General features: G+C 35.2%; 1 protein-coding gene across 1 annotated transcript; it reads right to left on the bottom strand.

Moving 5' to 3' along the window:
- Nucleotides 1-8,999: 8,999 nt before the first annotated feature.
- LOC112091636 lies at nucleotides 9,000-12,138 on the bottom strand. The gene is made up of 3 exons (XM_024165774.1): nucleotides 12,088-12,138; nucleotides 11,511-11,963; nucleotides 9,000-9,110 (listed from the first exon to the last, which is right to left on the bottom strand). Exons 1-3 carry the CDS (start codon nucleotides 12,136-12,138, stop codon nucleotides 9,000-9,002), a joined length of 615 nt encoding a protein of 204 aa, XP_024021542.1.
- Nucleotides 12,139-23,337: the final 11,199 nt, after the last annotated feature.

Below are 23,337 nucleotides of genomic sequence, written 5' to 3'. Positions count from 1 at the left end.
GGCGACCGTCAGTGGATCGGCGGAAGGAACGACCTGTTGGGGAGATTGACTAGGAAGCCGAGTCCGTTGACGAGTCCACCCGTAACTTATCAAATTATAGTTTTGCACGTTTGAAGAAGACAGAGATCAAATATCAGCAGAGTTTAAAAGTGTAAAAGATTACAAAATATACGGAACAAATAAAATGGTTGAAGATTAAACTGGATATTACAAATAAGAAAAGAAAAATTATGATTAAAACAATAAGTGTTTAACTTCTCTATAAATAATAGAAACTGTTTTGGATATTACAAATAAGAAAAGAAAAATTATGACTAAAACAATAAGTGTTTAACTTCTCTATAAATAATAGAAACTGTTTAGACTCTTATATAAAGAGACTATGATAATGGTAGCATAAATGAAATTTAATACAAAATAAAAATAAATAAGATGATATAAGAATTTTCACAATTACAAAACATTGAAAATGAGATTAAAAAGAAACAGACATCCAGAAATCTAGACATTGTTTAAAGAACAAAGGGTACTATAAGGAAAAGTTATTAAAGATGAAAATTAACGCAAAGAAAGTTAAGAGTTTAAAATTAATCACTATCAAATTTAAAATCTATATTCAGTAAGGGTTAATGAAATACACTAAGAGTATGTTTGGTAGGAAAGAAAAGTAGAAGGAAGGAAGAAGGTGGAGGGATTTTGGGACGGAAAATGAAAATGTAGGTTGTTTGGTGAGAGAAAAGAGAAAGGAAGAGAAAATAGAGTGGAAAATAATACATGTGGGCCCCACCATTTTTTTTCTTTCCACAAGTGGGCAGAAAATGGGATGGAAAATAGGGACAACTCATTAAAGTGAGCAAAGTTACTAAACTACCCTTTTCTCCATCAACATCCAAGCAAAAAATTTAAGGATATAAAAGTAATTTACGAGTAAGATTTTTTCTTTCCTCCCAATTTAACTTCCAATACCAAACAAGTGAAAGTAAACTCATTTTCTTTCCATCTTCTCATACCAAACAACATAAAAGAAAATCAATTTCCTTTCCATCATTGCTATTTTCCATCACTTCCATATTTCCTTTCTATCCTATTTTCTTTCCTTCCTACCAAACATAGCATAAAGAAATCAAGTAATGAATAATTAAATTGAAGGAAACAAGAGAACAGAGTAAGTTTAGACAAAGCCTAGAACCGGGAGAAAAGTCTGATATCAATTATTGGGCCCCAACATTACTATGAGAAGAATCAATTATAATATATCGATAATCTAATAAACATTACTGAATAGACAACAATAATCTAATACATATATATATAGCAGCAGAAAAGTCCAACAGAGGATGGCAGGCTGCACCTTGCACGATTCCAAAACACAAGTGAAAACAATGTTCGAGCTAGAACTCTCATCATTGATTCTAGTTGCACCTGTCCTCCAATTTGACAGTCCCGACAAAGTGTAATTAGTAGATGTGCTTAGATGGACGTAAATTTGGACTTTTCAAACATGCTAGGAAACACCAAAAAGAGAACAGAGAAAGAAAATCAGTTTGATACATTTAATCTCTTTCTATCAAGCATGTTATAACTACAATAGAGAAGTCAATATTTTTGTATGCGTAAATCTAATAGTACAGAGGACTTACATTGTACATGTTTCCTTGAGATTTGTTTGGCTATTCAGTTTGCAATCTATCAATTCAATGACAAGAAGAGAAAAACACATACCAAATCACCTGGAAAAGTACTAGTTGTAGCTTCCTTATCATGAAATGGAGCCCAATCCCCTGCCTGTAATCTCTTTTATTGGCTTGTAACTTGTCTCGCCTCTGTTTAAGATAGCCAACGAAACTGTTTCTAAAGGAGATTGATTCCTTTAAAGTCCTTGCAGGGCTCTACAAGCAACCAGGCAGTATAGTCTTGTATAACATTAAAAAAAATTTATTAAAAAAATTATTTTAAGATCTTCCAGAGAAAAGGGGCAAAACATAGAAGAGGAAGAAGATCAACTATATATCCAACGAGAGAAAGGAGAGAATAAACCAGATGTTGACAGAATAAACCAGATATTAACAGTGACAACTCAGGGGAATCAAGATGCAAAAACAGTGATCAATCTTATGTGGTCCTGATCTCAACCTAGGTCAGTGACGATGAAAGAAATTGGTCCCCTCTACAATCAAATCTACCCACTAAATAATACACTTATGTTATCCTGGAGAAAACAATTAATTAGATATTCTAGAAAACAATTAACATTTCCCTCTCCCTAGTAATCCAAAAAAGGAAAACTAGCAAAAAGAGGAGACCACGCAGCAAGTTACACTGTTTCAGACCACTATCCATTGTAGTAGAGACACATGCACAAATGTGTTTTCTAACATTGCTCTATGCAAAACACAAATAACAGAAACCATTAGCATCCAAGTTTATCTCTGTATCTGTAAAATTACCTGAGAGCTAATATAAAGCTTTCATCAAGCTTTTGGCAATGAGAGCCTCAACTTATTCATCACATGTGCCATGTGCCATCTTCTCTGAAGATGAGAAGAAAAAAAATGGAAAAATGAGTAGTTAGCACTAAAAAACTCTATAAGTCCCAACACAAAAAGCTAAAAGTCATTCATCCGGTGCCAACAATTGATTCATAGAAAGGAAGCCCAAACAACCAAGGAAAAAAACCAATTCACAATTGAAAGAAGCCACAAAAACTAAGAAACCAAAAGAAGAATTCGACCAGCACCCTTGATTTCTGCATTTACCTATAAAAGGCACTTAAGAGTAGTATAGAAACTTACCTTTGTTACAGATAGTATCTTATACAACAATTAACAAACTGAAACGTTGGTTTTTAGATTAGGAGCAGTGACATAACTAGTTTGAATGAGGAATCTAAAGTAATTCTCCTTCGGTTTTGAACAGAGAAGAGATTTAAATATAGTCACTTCTACTTTATTCCTTCCAATAGTCTCAATCATATCTCTAAACTTTGTTGGCAATGAAAAGTTTCTATATGCCTAAATCTAATTGTTCAACACTAAAAGTCACTACTGATTTTTAAACATCTGCCACAAGCATCAAAACAACACCAAAATTAACTATCGATAACTGATTAATAAGAGAACTTAAGAGAAACTGAATCAAGTGTTTATAGTTTATATCAAGATTTACCAAATATACTTTATAATTTGAAATGAAGCCTCATATTTATGAACCCTAAAAGTTCGAATCATAATTCTAAAGAGCAATAACCAATCAATGATTAGCACCACCGTTAACCTTCATGTCTCTCAGAATACAGAAAATAACCAAAAGAAAACGATAACTGAGTAAAAATCCACAACACAGAGAGGGAAAAATTACCAAAAATCCAGAAGTTGCAACTCTCTAGTCAGATGAGGAAGAGAGAGAATTTAGCAGCGATTTCTTTGGAAAAACCCTAGCAAACCTTCAATGGTGGATCTGGTCTAATGAGGAGGAAAGAGAGAAATGTCGGCGATTTTTTGGGAAAACTTCTATCATTCCTTCAACAATGACTCAATCTGGTCCGACAATTGCTGGTGAAAACTCTGGTCATTATCCAGCGACACTAATGTCCGACAAGAGATTGGGAGAAAGTATAGGTCAAGAGGGTGGAAATCGCCGGCGAGTGCTCCGGAATCGGGGGCAACGAGTTCGGATCCGACAGCGGAGCGTTCTCCTTGGAGCCCTTGTGCTTCCGTCGACGGCCGGGGCTTGGCGCGTTCTCCTTGGAGCCGCTCTGCTTCCGCGACGGCTGGGGCTTGACTGCGCTAGGGTTGGGCGAGGCCGGAGACTCTATCGTCGTCTCCCTCAAGATTGCGTTTCTTGGCTGCGTGAAGTGTTTCATGGCTGTGAAATCTAGAGAGAGAAAGAGAGAAGAAGTGGAGGAGAGAGAGAGGAGGAGGAGGAGAAAGAGATTGAAAAGACGAAAGGAGCGACAAGAGAAGGGAAAATGTAGCCGTTGGAGAAGGGAGACTGTTTTCACTTGATAGCACCACCTTTTATCATTGTTTGTTTGTCAGTGTTATTACTCGCACGCTAAAATACCTATCAAGTTTTTCCCCAAAAAATAAAATAATATATATTTATCCACGAGGGTTTTTTTTTTTAATTTTTAAATTGAGACTCTTCTTATAATTGAAATGCTAAAATACCTATCAACGAGGTTTTTTTTTTAATTTTTAAATTGAGACTTCCTATAACTAAAATACCTATCAAGGTTTTCCTAAAATATATATATATATCAATGAGGTTTTTTTTATTTTTTTTTTATTTGAGACTCTTCCTATATCTCTTTAGCCTCTTTCTAGTGATCTTCCACTACTTAATTTTTTTTTCCCCCCTAAAATGAGTGAATATCATTTAAGGGCGCAAACAAACGCCAAGAAACAGTAAAAATCTATCACAGGACTAAGAAGAGAAAGGCATCCTACACGAGGGCGACCAACTCTTAAGACAACAAAAACACAGACGTGAAACAACCAACTTACACCCAACTTCGCCCAACATTAAAAGCTCCCAAATCTCCTTTTAAACGACATCGTAACAACCTCTGGTTGGTTGGATCACACCAAAAAAATTCATTTAAATAACTCATGGTTCCTTAAAATTCAAATAAAAACTAAATTAATATAATGAAAATCCTTTTTTTTGTAGTTGAAATCTTAGAAAAACCTGAACCCTTTTGCTACAATTTTACTGAGAAAACTAATCTAACACCTCACCTTTATTTTTTAACAAGCCTCTCTCTTCTTTTTCGAAATCAAAAGTTTGTTCATTGTTCACCCTTTTTGCAAAGACGAAAAAGAGGAGGGAAACGAAAGTATAGAAGAAAGAGAGAGGGAAGTTAGAAGGAGATGTTGGGCTCCATTACTTTGCTCTACATTTTAACATTTTGGATTTATTTATGGTCAGAAAAGTGTTCCACATGTCAACATTTATAAAAAGTAAAATTGACGTGTCAAAAGGAAAAAAAAAAAAGAGATAAAAACGTGTTGAAGCTAGAAAGTAGAATCTATTTTGGTTCTCCCCAATTTTTCAACTTAAACCTCTTTCTTTTTTTCCTCTCTCTCTCTCTGTTTTTTTTTTAACTCAACACAAATCTCTTGATTGTATAAACTATGTTTAGATTCTTTTTTTGAAGCATGTTTTATAATTTGTGATGGGTATTCTCTAATAAGCAACTACAAGCTATGCTCTTTTAGTTAAAAGCCTCTCAGATTGCATTTCTTAGAGTCTTGTGTATATTCTCACGTGTCAACATTTAGAAAAGTTAAAATTAATGTGTCAAAAGGAAAAAAAAAAAAAAAGAAGAGAGATAAAACATGTTGAAGCTAGAAAGTAAAAACTATTTTGGTTCTCCACAATTTTTCAACGTAAACCTCTTTCTTTTTTTTTCCCTCTCTCACTCTCTTTTTTAACTCAACACAAATCTCTTGGTTGTATAAACTATGTGTGGATTCCTTTTTTGAAGCGCGTTTTATAATTTGTGCGCTGGGTATTTTCTGATAAGCGACTATAAGCTATCTTCTTTTGATTAAAACCCTCTCAGATTGCATTTCTAGTCTTGTGTATATTTTATGTATACAAAGTAGCATAATTTATTAAGTCAAAAGTTAGGCATTGAGGTTCTTTAATTAATTCATTCATTAAAATGTGCTCTAAATTTTTGTTTAAATCGTAATGTGATCTTAAAGTAGATGTCCCCAGTGTCCCTCGTGGGTGTTCTCAAATATGACCTTTCTTTAATTTTTTATTTTTAAAATGAATAAAGATCGAAAGTTTTACATGTGAATAAGACTACTATTGAGAGATTGGCTACAGTTATCAATCTTTTGTGGTCCTGATCTCAACCTAGGTCAGTGATGATAAAATAAATTGGTCCCCACTACAATCAAATCTACCCACTAAATAGTGCACTTATGTTATCCTGGAGAAAACAATTAACTTTTTCCTCTCCCTAGTAATCCAAAAAAGGAAAACTAGCAAAAAGAGGCGAACACTTGAGATGGAAATTGGCAAGGAATTAGCAGAGACTATGCAGCAAGTTACAATGTTTCAGACCACTATCCATTGTAGTAGACACACACATGCACAAATGTTTTTTCTAACATTGCTCTATGCAAAACACAAATAACAGAACAACAACCATTAGCACCCAAGTTTATCTTTGTATCTCTAAAATTACCTGAGAGCTAATATAAAGCTTTCATCAAGCTTTTGGCAATGAGAGCCTCAACTTATTCATCACTTGTGCCATGTGCCATCTTCTCTGAAGATGAGAAGAAAAAAAAATGAAAAAATGAGTAGTTAGCACTAAAAAAGTCAATAAGTCCCAACACAAAAAGCTAAAAGTCATTCATCTGGTACCAACAATTGATTCATAGAAAGGAAGCCCAAACAACCTCGGAAAAAAATAAATTCACAATTGAAAGAAGCCACAAAAACTAAGAAACCAAAAGAAGAATTCGACCAGCACCCTTTATTTCCGTATTTACCTGAAAAAGGCACTTAAGAGTAGTATAGAAACTTACCTTTGTTACGGATAGTATCTTATACAACAATTAACAAACTGAAACGTTAATTTTTTTATTAGGAACAGTGACATAACTAGTTTGAACGAGGAATCTAAAGTAATTCTCCTTCGGTTTTGAACAGAAAAGAGATTTAAATATAGTCACTTTTACTTTATTCCTTCCAATAGTCTCAATCATATCTCTAAACTTTGTTGGCAATTAAAAGTTTCTATATGCCTAAATCTAATTGTTCAACACTAAAAATCACTACAGATTTTTAAACATCTGCCACAAGCATTGAAAAAACACCAAAATTAAGTATCAATAACCGAGTAATAAGAGAACTTAGGAGAAACTAAATCAATTTAGTTTTCATAGGCCTAGTGGTTATTAAAAATTATAGAAGAAAATAAGTAAAAGAAGAAAACAGAAAGATTTAACATGATTTGGTAATGTGTCTACTTTAATTGAGTGGAGAGAACAAAGAATTCTAAACAGGCTACTGCGTGAGAATGCATAGTTGATGATAATTTAAATACAAGTATACTTGCAATTTTGTTTCATGATTAGAGTCCTTTATATCTATTTATTTAAAACTTTAAATTGTATTAATCAAGAACATTTTATCAGCAAAGCAAAATAAATTTGACAACATTACTCTCTCTCTCTCTCGCACAAAAATTATGGAAAATAAAAAACAACTTGAACAAACCATATATATAAATTATATAAATAAGAGTACATGAAAGGTTTTAGCATGTGAGACTTCATATCAGTTCATGTAGGTTTTGAGGAAAAAACATATTTTCTTTCTTATTACAGTCATGGTAGCGTACATCTTATTTATAGGATACATTTTACCCTTGACAGTTCACAAACAGCTAACAAAACCAGAAACTATCTAGATCCGGAAACTAACTAAGGAGAATCCATAAACTAACTAAAGAGAATCCGGAAACTACCATATTTCCTAGGAACCTTACCCCAAACTAAGGGATTCAGTCCTTTTATTCAAAAACAAAAACAAAAGTAAACTAGAAAAAAGGAAAGTAAACAATTTTATTCTCCCCCTCAAGTGGGTGCATAGATATCATGCAAACCTAACTTGCTAACAAGGAAGTCCAACGATGACTTGAACAGTCCCTTTGTGAGGATATCTGTTGTTTGTTGTGTTGTTGGAACAAATAGCATACATATCATTCATCCCTCAAGCTTCTCCTTGATGAAATGCCGATCAACTTTAATATGTTTAGTTCGATCGTGTTGCACAGGGTTGTTGGCTATGCTGATTGCAGCTTTGTTGTCACAGTATAACTTCATAGGGCCTTTTATAGGCAACTTTAACTCAGTCAATATCCGTTGTAGCCATAATAGTTCACAAACTCCGTTGGCCATTGCTCTATATTCTGCCTCAGCACTGCTTCTTGCTACTACACTTTGCTTCTTACTTCCCCAAGTGACTAAATTACCCCACACATAGGAACAATATCCTGTTGTTGATCTCTGATCAATGGAGGATCCAACCCAATCCGCATCGGTGTAGATTTCAATCCTATGTTGAGTGTTCTTTTTGAAAAATAGGCCTTTCCCTAGAGAATTCTTCAAGTACCTTAGAATATGGTAGGTAGCCTCTAACTGATCCTTATTTGGTGAGTGCATAAACTGACTAACGAGACTAACTATGAAGGCTATGTCTGGCCGAGTATGAGATAAGTAGATCAGTTTACCAACCAACTTCTGATATCTTGTTGTATCCACCAGATCTCCTTCTTTAATGTTGCCTAGCTTAACATTGGGGTCCACTGGTGTATCTACCGGTTTGCACCCACTCAAACCTGTCTCATTCAGCAGAGCTAAAACATACTTCCGTTGACTTACAACAATTCCTTTCTTTGATCTTGCTACCTCCATTCCTAAGAAATATTTGCGGGGGCCCAAGTCTTTGATCTTAAATTCTGTAGCTAAGTTCTTCTTTAAGCGGCGCATCTCTTCCGAGTCATTGCCTGTCAAGATAATGTCATCAACATAGACAATTAGAATAGTAATTCTTCCACTTGATGAGTGCTTAAAGAACATTGTGTGATCAATTTGAGCCTATGTGTAACACTGCTTTTTTACCGAACAAGTAAATATCTCAAACCATGCCCGTGGTGATTGCTTCAATCCATAAAGTGACTTTATCAATCTGCACACTTTTGAGCCAAATTTTCTTTCAAAACCAGGTGGGGCATCCATGTATACCTCTTCTTCCAAATCTCCATTCAAGAATGCATTCTTGACATCTAGTTGTTGTAGTGGCGAGTCGAGGTTGGCTACTAATGAAAGAAGCACTCTTACAGTATTAAGTTTTGCTACTGGAGCAAAGGTCTCCATGTAATCAATTCCATACGTTTGAGTGAAGCCCTTAGCTACCAATCGGGCCTTATATCTTTCCAAAGATCCATCTAATTTATACTTTACAGTGAACACCTATTTGCATCCCACAGTCTTTTTGTCCTGTGGCAGGTCCACCATCTCCCACGTTTTGCTCTTCTCAAGCGCCCTCATTTCTTCTAGGATTGCTTCCTTCCATTCGAGAACCTGTAAAGCATCTTGAACATTCTTTGGAATTTCCACAAGTGAGAGTTGATTAGTAAAGAAAGAGAAAACTAGGGACAAATTTTCATAGGACACAAATTTTGACATTGGATCATTAGTACATGACCTAACCCCTTTCCGGAGTGCAATTGGAATATTAAGGTCATTGAGAGATGTTTCTTCAGGAATAAAATACAAGGAAGGAGAAACACCTGGAGAATTTTGGACGGAAAGAGGGACACTTGGAGAGTTTTGGTCCTACCGTGAGTTGGAATCTTGGCCTTGCTGGGAAACTTCAGGATTTTTTCCATAAGTCAAGTTCTTCTGAGAGTAAACCAGTCCGAATATTTTCTTATTTGCATCTCCTTCAATAGAATCATTATTCTCTACCGGGACAAGACTTGTGTTTGAGAATTCCTCATTATTTATAACATTTGTGTTTTCACTTTGGTCTTGTTCATTTTGAGTCAAAATTGAGTTTGTTGGAGACTATTTAGAACCAGATTCGGACATTAACTTGTGTTGAATCTGGAAAAAATCTTCCGTCACCAAATTTTCTATTTTATCCCAAGTCGGATCTTCACTATTTCTCTCCCCCTAAAGAGGAGACTTAAAAAAAGGTTTTGTTTCAAAGAAAGATACATCCATAGATACAAACATCTTTTTCAAAATAGGATCATAGCATTTGTAGCCCTTTTTTGTTGGTGCATATCCTACAAAAATGCATTTTTTGGCCCTAGGATCTAACTTACTCTGGTTTTCATCATGATTGTGAACAAAGACAGTACACCCAACGAGTTTAATTGGTAAGTCGGATACGATCCTAGAGGATGGAAAATTTTGTGAGAAAACTTGCAAAGGAGTTTGAAAATCTATAGTTTTTTAGGGCATTCGATTAATGAGGTAGGTTGTTGTGAGAATTGCATCACCCCAAAGGTATTTTGGAACATTATTTGTGAAAAGCAAGGCTTTTGATACTTCTAGAATATGTTTATTTTTTCTCTCAGCTATTCCATTTTGTTGAGGGGTGTCATTGCATGAACTTTGATGAATAATACCCTTTCAATAAAAAAATTCCCCAAAATATTATTAAAAAACTCCTTTCCATTATCACTTCGAAAAATTTGAATTTTCTCATCAAATTGAGTTTATACCATGGTGTAAAAGATTTTGAAAACTCCTTCAACCTCTGTTTTTTCTTTTAACAAGTAGACCCAACTTACTCTAGTGTGATCATCTATAAATGTGACAACCCACTTTTTTCCGAAAAATGTTGGAGTTCTTGAAAGAGACCCCAAACACCACTGTGGATTAAGGAAAAAGGTTTAGTGGGCTTGTATGGTCGTGGAAGGTAGGGAGATCGGTGTTGTTTTGTAAACATACAAATCTCACACTAAAATGAAGATGGATTTTTATTAATAAACAAAGATGGAAACAAACGTTTTAAATAATGAAAACTTGGATGGCCAAGTCTATAGTGCAATAGCATAATTTCATGATTACTAGAAGGAGACATAGATTCAAAAAAATAGAGTCCTCCATAAACTTCGGACTGGTTACTTGGGATTGTTCCATCTTCAAAAAAATAGAGTCCTCCATTTTCCCTAACGCTGTCAATCATCCTCCCCTAGGCCAATTCTTGAAACTCACAATGAGTTGGATAGAAATTAGCTTGACAATTAAGATCTTGGGTTATCTTACTGATAGATAGGAGGTTACATGACAATTTTGGAACATGAAGCACATTATTAAGAGTTATAAGGGGCGAAACTTTGATTAACCAATCCCGGCTATTGCCGAAAAAGATCCATCAGCAATCTTAATTTTCCTGTTTCCTACACACGGACTATAAGATGAGAAGAGATGTGAGCAATTTGTCATGTGATCTGTTGCTCTAAAATCTATAATCCAAGGGCTAGAAGAAAGACCGAAACTAGAGAGGGCCGTGACATAAGAATTACCTTGGGTTGCAAGGGAACATGAAGGAGTGACAGAGAATTGTGGAGATTAAAAGAGTTTGTATAGATGCTCTAACTTTTCCTTTGTGAAATGATGCACCTCCAAGTTGATTGATTGCCCTTGAGAATCGTCAGTGGTGGTTTGAAGAGATCTGCCATTGCCCTCATGTTTTTTCTTCAAATGCGCTGATTTCCCGTGAATTTTCCAGCATGTCTCCTTAGTGTGCCATGGTTTTCTACAATGATCACACCATGGTGGCTTTTTCCTTTCTCCTTCCATATCAGATCCTCATGAATTACGAGAAACTAGTGCAGAATTCTCAGGTTCAGGTGCTGGTGCTGCACTGTTTAGCATGATTCTCCTCCTATTTTCTTCTTGTCGTAATTCTGAAAAAACCTCACGAATAGAAGGCAGGGGTTTTCAGCCAAGAATTTTTCCCTTTACCTCATCTAGGCTTCTATTAACTCCTGCAAGAAACATATAGACACAATCATTCTCTTCACGTTTCATATACCTTGCACAATCATTCGGATTCTCCCACTCATCATCATAGCATTGATCCAGTTCCAGCTCATGGGTCACCATCTCATTGTAATATACTATGATCTCATGGTCTCCTTGCTTGGATTGCCATAGCTTTGATTTTAATTCAAAGATTTGTGAAGAATTTTCCAAATCTGAGTATGTTTGCCGAACGGAATCCCACACAACTTTGGCGGTTGGCAGGAACATGTTTGGTTTTACGATTGCTGCCTCCATGGAATTCAGAAGCCATGCTGTCACCAAGGAATTTTCTGACCTCCAGTTTTTGAAGCCTGAATCTTTTTCTCCGGGCTGCTTCTCTTCCCCAGTAATATATATGAGTTTTTCTCTGCCATCGAGCACAAGTTTGACGAACTATGACCACACAAGGTAGTTTTTTCCTATTCAACTTTTGAACGAAGATTTGTAAGGAGGAACCGGTTGTTATATTATCAGCACCAGTATAGAGAGAATTGTCTAAGCTGCTTTCAGAGGTAACCTCAGATGAGGTTTGGGCTCTGTTTACACCGGTCATGGCTGTCTTTGCCATTTTTACCTTTAGATTAGGACCCTAAGGCTATGATACCATGTAAGTTTTGAGGAAAAAACTTATTTTCTCTCTTATTACAATCATGGTAGCGTACATCTTATTTATAGGATACATTGTACCTTTGACAGCTCACAAACAGCTAACAAAACCAGAAACTATCTAAATCCAGAAACTACCCTATTTCCTAGGAACCTTACCCCAAACTAAGGAATTTGGTCCTTTTATTCAAAACCATAAAAAGTAAACTAGAAAACAGGAAAGTAAAATATTTTATTCGCTATTAGGAAATAAAATCTTTTATTTTCTGACAGTTCACAATTTGGGAATTATGGAAAATAAAAAACAACTTGAACAAACCATAATTATAAATTATATAAATAAGAGTACCTAAAAGGTTTTAGCATGTAAGACTTCATATCAGTTCACAATTTGGGAAACAAATAAAGCAGCTGACCAAACAGCTATTCATTTAAAAATATGATAACTCTCCGTACTAGAACTCAATTTCCTTATAATCAAGAAATTCAACTCATTTTTCAAAGTAGAACCTAAAATCCTCTTTGGAAATAGCTATTTATTTGAAAATATGAGAACTCTCCACAATATAACTCATTTTGGTTATAATCAAGAAATTCAACTCATTTTACAAACTTTTTGAGTTCATAAGGAAAACTTATCTTCATCAATTACAAGCAATTTGAAACCTCAAATTTTACAAACAATTTAACTTTTTCTTTTTTCTTTTTTCTTTTTTTTTTTAGTAGAGAGAGTACAAAGACATACAATCCATGGTGGAAAGAAATCTGAACAAATAATGTCATTTTCTATTTAAAGAGCGAGTAAGAATAAATCACATGATATAAAAAAAACAACACAAGATTTATTTAACTGCCCGAAAAAAGAAAATGACATAAAGATCCTAAGATCGTAAGGTTGATGGAGACATCATTTTGGACCTGCAAAATATAAAAATATAAGAGTTGATAAAAACGAACTAAATTAATCAAATGAAAAAAAAGAAGAATGAACTTATCTTTTTCTTTTTAAGATAGGTAGAAGTATACGTAAATACATATACAATCCGTGTCAGACAAAGATCCAACCATTAATGTCCTTTTCTTAACCAAGAAACATGAAAGGTAAACCACGATTGGCCTTTAACAAAGAGCAAAATCATAATTAACCAAACCTTCCGGAACAAGAAAAAGACAAGATTGTAGCAACCGTAGAGAAAAGTTAATACCTAGGAGCGCCAATAGCATAATTAGTATAGAAAACAAGATGAATAATAAATAATAATACAAACAAACAAAATAGAAAAATACAAAGAAAATAAAATGGGACTCATCTTTAAAAGAAGGATAGCATGTGTGAGAAGATCATGTAACTGGTGAAGTTTAACTCGGAAAAGACGAACATATAAAAGGTAGGAAGTGTAAAAACCCTTCCCATTCTTTTTACATCCGTACTTAGTGTAGGTCCCCGAGATAATAAAACAAAGGAGAACGAAAAACAAGAGATATAATTTACCAAGGACCACATGTATAGAACTATAATAAAAAAATTAATCGTTACTCATGAAACTCTCATAAAGAGACATGATAATATATTACTTCCAAACTCTCATATAGAGATACTAATAATGACAAACTTAATAAAATAACTTCTGAAACGTAGATTGCTTTTAACTTTCAGAAATGAGACTTTTGATAAATTACCTAGAAAAATCCATAATACAAAAGAAACCTCATAACCCTCAAAAGGAAAGAATAGTTCGCATAATATAGTATGAGCAATTAACCCCATAATTTTTGTTTTTTGAAAAGAAACAAGGAAAGCTTTATTAGAGACAACTAAAAAGAACTACAAAGAGGAAGAGGTTTCCTCAAAATGGCAAAATAAATGAAAGAAAGTAAAAAAACTCGAGCAGACAAGAAAATACAACCAAGGGCAACAAAAAATTCAACTCATTTTTCTCTCTTATAAAATAGAAACACAAAATTCAACTCATTTTCTTTTCTTATAAAATAGAAAACTAAGTAGGGTATGCACATAAATAGAACACGAAATTAAACCGTGTTGAGGAAGCATTTAACATTACCACCTAGAAGTATTCAAACCAAACAACAAACAACGGAAATAAGATTCTGCCATTAGGACTCTGGACATACTCTAGTGAGATGACGAAGTTTAAGTAAGAGGGAAAAAAAAAGAAACGGGAAAAAGAAAGGACATCTGATTAGGCACATACCTTCTAAATGTGCAAAGAAAAAACCTCAAACTTTAGCATTCTACAACAATCTATAAATTAGTAGGGGGAATGGTAATCTTCAATTAGAAATTAACAACCAGCCCATTTAGCAACCTCCATAAAAATAAAGAAAACCCACACTCTACAACCCCATCAAAGATGAACCCTTTTTTTTTTTTTTTTTCCCTGCATCGCTGCAAGAAATGAGAACCAGGGCTATGTAAATTCAGCATTGCCCAAAGATTCACAGCAATGAAAATCGAGTAAAAACTTATAACGGAAAACCCAATGCTTAACACATCAGGGAAAAAAAGGCTTGGGAAAGCCAAAGAGCAACCCAATACTTAATTATATCCCAAACCTTAGTCACATTACCTTCTAAATCATTAAAAACTCGTCATTCCTTTCTAGCCAAAAAGCCCAAGTAGTAGCAAGATGTTCATAATCTATTGGCACTATTGCTTCTACCAAACACAAGATCACCATTGAAATGATCAACTGTCCCACTAGGAATCACCCAAGAAAAACCAAACTCTCAAAATCCGAACCCAAATATCCAAGGAAAAAGGGCAGTGGAGGAAAAGGTAGTCTAGAGTCTCACCATGACTTTTACAGTGGGCACATCAACCAGGGGAGAGGTGTACATGAGGCTTTCTTCATTAAAAAAAGACATGACATCCAATAGAATCAAAAGTGTGCAGTGTAATTTCGATTGCGTACCTTAGAAGTTGGATGAACAATTCGCGTCCATCCAGGTTAGGTTATTGTCATAGGCAGTGCAAGTCTCACAGCGCAATCCTCTGTCGCAATAATAGTCCTACGAACAAGTCTCCCCAATAGAGAAAGTCGATGGTAAGGAGACCGTCAGTGGATCGGCGGAAGAAGGAACGACCTGCTGGGGAGGGTGACGAGGAAGCAGAGTCCGTTGACGAGTCCACCCGTAACTTATCAAATTATAGTTTTGCAAGTTTCAAGAAGACAGATCAAATATCAGTAGAGTTTAAAAGTGTAAATTAAAAGTTATTTTAAACGTGAAGAGGTAAAAGATTACGAAAAATAAAGAGCAAATAAAATGGCTGAAGATTAAATTGGACATTACAAATAAGAAAAGAAAAATTACGACTAAAACAATAAGTGTTTAACTTCTACAAGAGAAGACTATAAATAATAGAAACTGTTTAGACTCTTATATAAAGGGACTATGATAATGGTAGCATAAATGAAAGTTAATACAAAATAAAAATAATTAAGATGATATAAGAATTTTCAAAGTTACAGAACATTGAGAATGAGATTAAAAAGAAACAGACATCCTAAAATCTAGATATTGTTTAAAGAACAAAGGGTACTATAAGAAAAAGTTATTAGAGATGAAAATTAATGCAAAGAAAGTTAAGAGTTTAAAATTAATTACTATCAAATTTAAAATCTGTATTCATTAAGGGTTAATGAAATACACTAAAGAAATCAAGAAATGAATAATTAAATTGAAGGAAACAAGGAAGAGAATAGGGTAAGTTTAGACAAAGCCTAGAACCAGAAAAAAAAATCTGGTATTAATTAATGGGCCCCCACATTACTATGCGATGAATCAATTATAATATATCGATAATCTGATAAACATTACTGAATACACAACAATAATCTAAAATATATATATATAGCAGCAGAAAAGTCCAACAGAGGATGGCTGGCTGCACCTTGTACGATTCCACAACACAAGTGAAAACAGTGTTCGAGCCGGAACTCTCAGCATTGATGCTAGTCGCACCTGTCCTCCAATTTGACAGTCCCAACAAAGTGTAATTAGCAGATGTACTTAGATACGTAAACAAGTTAATTATGAAACATGGTTGGTCATCCATTCTCTCATTTGGTGTGGAAAGAAACTTCAATTAAAAAAATTGATAAAGTAGATATTTCGAATAAAATTTAAAGAATGAGAGAAATTTGAGAGCAACAGAAAAACTATCTTCTTTGATGCAAATCATAACACGCTAGTGAGTACACCCAATAAATAAGTAATAACTCCATCAGTGAGATATATTGCAAGCTAGATGGACAGTATACCATTTCCTCTTCATGTCTTTTAGTTTAACATAATCTTCGTGTTTTCTTTAATGTGTTAGTCTTGATGGTTACTTCAATATGATAGATAAACATGACTTAATAATGACTTATTTTCTTTTTTGTAAGAGCTAATATAGTCTTCATGTTGCTAATCCACTTTTGACTAATTTTAATTTCATCTTTTTTCAAATTTTACATACTTAAAGATGGAAATTGAAGACATATTTATAGCATGAACAACTTACGTTCTCTTTTGTTATTGTTATTGTAACAAAATTTTACATACTTAAAGATGGAAATTGAAGACATATATTTATAGCATGAACAACTTACGTTCTCTTTTGTTATTGTTATTGTAACAAAAGAAGAACAAGAACAAGAAAAAAAAAAAAAGCAAGAAAAAAAAACGACAACAACTGTTTGTTGTTATAAAATGCACTCATATATTACCTTAACTAAATGTAATTAGCCCAAATAGATATTCTCAATGTAAAAGAAGAAACATAGATCGCAACTAATTGAATGTAAGGTTTTATTTTAGCTGCTGCTGAATGCAAAGATTCTAATCATCAATAATCAAATAGATATCAATGAAATCAGAAATAGGGGGAAGCAATTATCAACTAAGTGGATGCTTGAGAGAGCCAACCAAGTTGTTCGAAAAAGGTTGAGTGCAAACTTCTAGAGGTAACGCAAGACATACTTTCTGTAAGAGTTCTTACCGTCAAAAGTTTCAAAGCTTAATTAAAAAAAATGCATTTTAACTACGTGGCATTATAGAGCAAACCTTCATTAAAGGCTGCTTTACATCTGACATTGTACGTAAACACTCTGTGAGATTTTCAACACAGATCCCTGATTTAGCATCTTCTCTTATCTGGAAAAAAAAGTTGATAAAAGCCCTTGTGAGTAGTACTATAAGAAGAACTTCTAAAAAGGGAAAGCAAAACAATCCTCTTCACCTGAATAATTTTTTGATTAGGATCCAATAAATCTGTAATCTGTTCATTGTAAATCTACAAAAATCAATTAATGAGTTAATGAAAGAAATTATAAAGTTAAAATAGGCCAATTACACCAAAAATCTACCTCAAAAAAAAGGAATAGTTAGACAGACATTGATACTTGAGTTGTTTATCGGCATTTTTGTTTTGCTTCCATAGAAAGAAGTTCCACAAATAGCTTCCAGCAGATATATGATATAAAATTAGATTAGAACAATACAAAAGACGGAATAAATTTACCTCGTTTATACAAGCAAAGAGACGCTTAAAAACTTGAGGAGTTAAACCTTGTTGACTGATAGAAATGCTTTCAATGCAACAATGCTTTGGCCGGGCCCCTCATCGTAGAAGTATTTCCCACATCCCATCTTAATAACAATCACTTTTCATATATGTTACGCATATTCTATATCACAACACATAGCAAAACAACGGCAAATTCAACATACCTATCCATATGCAAAAATGGAAATGTTGAACCCTGTCATACAATTTTCAACAACTGGTGCTCCCATAAGCTGGAAAATATCTAGCAACAACAGAAAGTTGTGATCAAACTCAATCATTTAAAGCAAACTATTCATTTAAGTATATGGAGAAAGTCACATCTCCGTGAAGGCCTTACATGCGTGCGTCTATCTACAACCGAGGTGAATGTAAAAGTTTTCCTGTTGATTGTCAAAGAACCATTAGAAATTTTCATAACTATCGTTTCTTCTTCATCCTTGTCTTTGCGGGGTCGCCTCATTCGCACTAATACCTAGAAATCCATAGTAGGAATAATAATAACAAAAATTCTGAGACTGAACACGCAAGGAAAAGAAAACCACAAATTTTAGAATGTGAGACATCACATTAGTTTATAGTTTGGAAAACAAATAAAGCAGCTGACCAAACATGTATTTATTTGAAAATATGAGAACTCTGCATAATAGAACTCAATTTCCTTATAATCAAAAAATTCAACTCATTTTTCAAAGTATAACCTAAAATCTTCTTTGGATTCTAAAGAATTTATACAGAAAGAAATGTCAAATGGGGTAAATCATAACTACAAACTTTTGAGTTCACAAGGAAAACTTATCTTCATCAATTATAAGCAATTTAAAACCTCAAATTTTAGAAACACTTTGATTTTTTTTTTCAAGTACAGAGAAATCCGGACAAATAATGTCGTATTCTATCTAAAGAGCAAGTAAGAATAAATCACGTGATACAAAACACAACACATAAGATTTATTTAACTGCCCGGAAGAAGAAAAGGACATAAAGATCCTGAGATTATGAAGTTGATGGAGACATCATTTTGGACCTGCAAAATATAAAAATATAAGAGATGATATAAAACAACTAAATTAATCAAATGAAAAAAAAAAAGAACAATGAACTTATCTTTTGTAAATACAGATACAATCTGTGGCACACAAAGATCCGCTAATGTCCTTTTCTTATCCAAGAAACATGAAAGGTAAACTACGATTGGCCATTAACAAAGAGCAAAATCATAATTAAACAAAACATTCGGAACAAGAAAAAGAGAAGATTGCAGCAGTAGTAGAGACAAGTTAATACCCGGGAGCACCAATAGCATAATTAGTATAGAAAACAAGATATATAATAAATAATAATACAGACAAAAAATAGCAAAATATAGAGAAAATAAAATGGGACTTATCTTAAAAGAAGGATAACGTGGTTGAGAAGATCGTGTAAAGTGGCGAATTTCAACTCGGAAAAGACGAACATGTAAATAGAAGAGTGAAAACCCTTCCATTCTTTTCTTGTCCGTACTTAGTGCAGGTCGCCGAAATAATGAAAATAAAGGAGAACGAATAACAAGAGATGTAGTTTACCAATAAATAGATGTATAGCATAATAATAACAAAATTCATCTTTAATTATGAAACTCTCATAAAGAGAGACATAATAATAGATTACTTTTAAAATCTCCTGAAGAGAGACTAAAAAAATGAAAAACTTAATAAAATAACTTCTGAAACATAGATTACTTTGAGCAATCGGAAAGCATATAAAATAGATACAATCCATGGTGGATAGAGATCCAACCATTAATGCCTTTTTCTATCCAAGGAACAAGCAAGAATAAATCATGTGATATTAAAAAACAACACATAGAGTTATCAAACTGTCTAGAAGAAGAAATAAGTTATGATGAAGTTCAAGGATCAAAAATTATTGAAGACTTCAAATTGGACCGAGAAAAAATTAAAAATTATAAATAAGGGAATTGAAGCAAAAATCAAAAATCAATATTAAGAATAAAGTAAAAAATTCCTTCCCTACAAACCTCCATCTTCTTATTTGAAATACATAGAAAATGAAGAACTTAAAAGCAAATATTAACCAGGCTAAATTCTTCGTACACCTATATTTGAAAAATAGTTCAATTTGAATAATTATATCTTAAGAAGAAGCTTTTCTTAGGAGATCCTACTTCCTAAGGCATTAGGTTAGCCACACCCAACTGCAAAAAAGTACTATTGGAGTCTATAAATCTATATATGTCAATATGGGAGTTTTCACATGTAACAATTAAAAAAAAGTTAAAAAGGTTGTTCCCTTGTTTTCAGCGAAAAAAGTACACCCCCAAAACCCCGCTTGCTCTTCCTTTCCATTACTCACTCAAATGTGCTTGCCCTTCCTTTCCATTACTCACTCAAATGTCATGACTGTTATAGGAAGCAAAAACTCTAAATTTCTGGTCGTTTTGTCACCATTACTGATAAGAAAAGTGAAATTGATGGGAAAAAGAAAATTCTTATTAATCTATCATGAAATCAAACATTTTCGCTCAAAGAATGAGAGAGATTCAAACATCAATTTAGAGATTCGAACATGGGATCACCATCGTTGTAATCATCCACGGTTGTTGGCTCCACATCATCAATTACGATTTTTGGATCTACATGTATTTCAAATCCCTAAAAATCCAGATACTATTTTAAATACTTAATCCGAATTTCTACAAAACCCATGGCAAGAGACGTAAGGAAAATATAGAGAAACAAAGATTAGAAACAGAATTTAGACTGTTCACACATGCTAGGAAACACCAAAAAGAGAACAGAGAAAGAAAATCAGTTTGATACATTTAATCTCTTTCTATTAAGCATGTTATAACTACAATAGAGAAGTCAATATTTTTGTATGCGTAAAGCTAATAGTACAGAGGACTTACATTATACGTGTTTCCTTGAGATTTGTTTGGCTATGCAGTTTGCGATCTATCAATTCAATGACAAGAAGAGAAAAACTAAGTTCAAACACTTTCCAAATCACCTGGAAAAGGACTAGTTGTAGCTTCCTTATCATGAAATGGAGGCCAATCCTCTGTCTGTGATCTCTTTTAATGGCTTGTAACTTGTCCCGCCTCTCTGTTTCAGAAAGCCAAGGAAATTATTGCTAAGGGAGATTGATTCCATTAAAGTCCTTGCAGGGCTCTACAAGCAACCATACATTAAAAAAAAAAAAAATTATTTTAAGATCTTCCAGAGAAAAGGGACAAAAAATAGAAGAGGAAGAAGATCAACTATATATATATAACGAGAGAAAGGAGAGAATAAACCAAATGTTGACAGCAGTGACAACACAGGGGAATCAAGATGCAAAAACAGTGGTCAATCTTTTGTGGTCCTGATCTCAACCTAGGTCAGTGACGATGAAATAAATTGGTCCCCTCTGCAATCAAATCTACCCACTAAATAATGCACTTGAGATGGAAATTGGCAAGGAATTATGTTACGTTCCTGCATCAGTAAGCAATCCAACAATAGAAAACATAGAGAAATTACTTAAAAATGGGTCAAGTTCCTTTTATTAATCTCACAAAATACACTTCCGATAGATGGATTCCATTCTCACGGGAATACAAGAAAATAAGAAAGGTAATAAGAACGATGGGGAATTCGGGGTTCCCCTGCCTCTCAGTGGTCTGCTAACAGAATTTGCTCTCAATTCACAGACCCCCCTTCCAACGTACTCGGCTGCCTAAATACACCTTTGCTAATAGACTCGTAACTAACTTGACATCTCAGCACCCTTTTTCCATAATTTCACTTTCATCCCCCTTTTCCTGCTAAATCCCCCTACGGCCCTTCATCCTAGCATAGACCATCGTAATAGGAGGCCTAACATTACCCTCCCCTTCGAGAGTAACCTTGTCCTCAAGGTTGAAAGAGGGGAACTGTAAGCGTTTGGCAGCGACAGGCTCCTAAGTGGACTCCCACGCAGGCAGGCCCTGCCACTTAATAAGCACTTATGGCTCCTTGCGGCCACCCACCATCACAACCCGAGTGACTAACACGTCTGCTGGCTGCACACATAATTCCAAGTCATCAGATAACTAGGAAGGCAGAGGTTGGACCATAACAGCAGGTCCCTTAAAAGGCTTTAGTTGAGAAACGTGGAAAACTAGGTGGAGGCAAGCATCATCGGGCAAACGCAAGCGATACGCCACAGGGCCAATGCGGTCCACCACTTCGAACGGCCCATAAAAGCGCGGATTGAGCTTCTCATTGGCGCGTCGTGCATGGGACTTAAGCCGGTAAGGCCGCAGCTTGAGTAAGAACAACTTGCCCACCTTGAAACTTAGTTCCCTTCTATGACTATCGGCGAATTTCTTCATGCGATGCTGAGCCAACACGATATGAGATTTCAACAGGTCCAGCATGGCATTGCATAGGGCCAGCTGTTCCTCCACCGCTACCACGGTGCCCAGTGAATCGTTAAAGCGATAAAGGGCGGGAGGGTCGCGGCCATAAAAATGCGGAAAGGGGTGAACTTGGTTGAGACATTAAAGGTGGTATTGAACCAATACTCTGCCCATAGAAGGAACGCCGACCACTGTCTTGGTATATCACTCGCGAAACACCGCAAATACGTTTCCAAGCAACGATTCACTACTTCAGTTTGTCCATCGGATTCCGGGTGGTAGGCTAAACTAGTATGCAGCTTAGTACCCTGTAACTTGAATAGCTCCCGCCAAAACCCACTCATGAACACGGTGTCACGATCGCTCACAATTGACCGTGGGATTCCATGCAGCTTGATGATGTTTGCGACAAGCAGGGCAGGCACCTGCTTGGCAGAAAACGGATGAGCCTGGGGACAAAAGTGGGCATACTTGGACAAGCGATCCACCACCACCAATATGGTGTCAAAGCCACCGAATTTTGGAAGGCCTCCCACAAAATCCATGGAGACATCGTCCCAGACTTGGGTGGGGATAGGGAGGGGCTGTAAGAGGCCGGCAGGGGACAATGCTTCTGACTTGTTCTTCTGACATATCTCACAGTGAGCTACGTAATCCCGATTGTGCCGCTTCATTCCTCTCCAAAAAACCACTGCAGACAGTCGTTTGTAGGTGCGTACAAAACCAGAATGTCCCCCAATTACCGAGTCATGAAATTCGTGGATCAATCGAGCTATCCAAGGGGAGTTTTCTACCAACACCAGCCTGTCTTTGTAGAACAGCATGCCGTTCTTCAACGAATAACCTGCCATAAGTTCCCCTTTCTCGAGTTTAGAAATGATAGGAGCCCACGTTGGTTCTGTACGTTGCTCTAGCTGAATGGCGGCGAAATCCCACGTGTGGGGTATAGTTAGAGCGGAGAGGGAAGTCTCATTCTAGTTGCCCCGTTGGGACAGTGCATCCGTAACCCGGTTGGATGCCCCCAATTTGTATTGCACCTCAAAATCGTAACCCAACAGTTTGTACACTTAACGTAGCTACTCCGGGGGAAGTTGTCATTGATTCATCAAGAACCGCAGGCTTTGTTGGTAGGTACGAACCACAAAGTGGCAGCCTACGAGGTAGTGCCTCCATTTTTGGACTGTGAGAACCACCCCCATTAA

The sequence above is a fragment of the Morus notabilis genome, unplaced genomic scaffold (assembly GCF_000414095.1).
Source record: "Morus notabilis unplaced genomic scaffold, ASM41409v2 Scaffold353, whole genome shotgun sequence".
Taxonomy (NCBI): domain Eukaryota; kingdom Viridiplantae; phylum Streptophyta; class Magnoliopsida; order Rosales; family Moraceae; genus Morus; species Morus notabilis.
Note: the sequence above shows the minus strand (reverse complement) of the source record. Positions and strands in the feature narration are given on the sequence as shown.

What these genes read in the sequence shown, in the direction of transcription:
- LOC112091636 (XM_024165774.1), bottom strand. Translation starts at nt 12,138, where the DNA reads ATGGCAAAGACAGCCATGACCGGTGTAAACAGAGCCCAAACCTCATCT. An exon ending in GAGCCCAAACCTCATCTGAG is followed by an intron (nt 11,964 to 12,087) that starts GTTACCTCTGAA and finishes GTGTGGTCATAG; the next exon opens with TTCGTCAAACTTGTGCTCGA. An exon ending in TTAATAGAAGCCTAGATGAG is followed by an intron (nt 9,111 to 11,510) that starts GTAAAGGGAAAA and finishes GATGCTTTACAG; the next exon opens with GTTCTCGAATGGAAGGAAGC.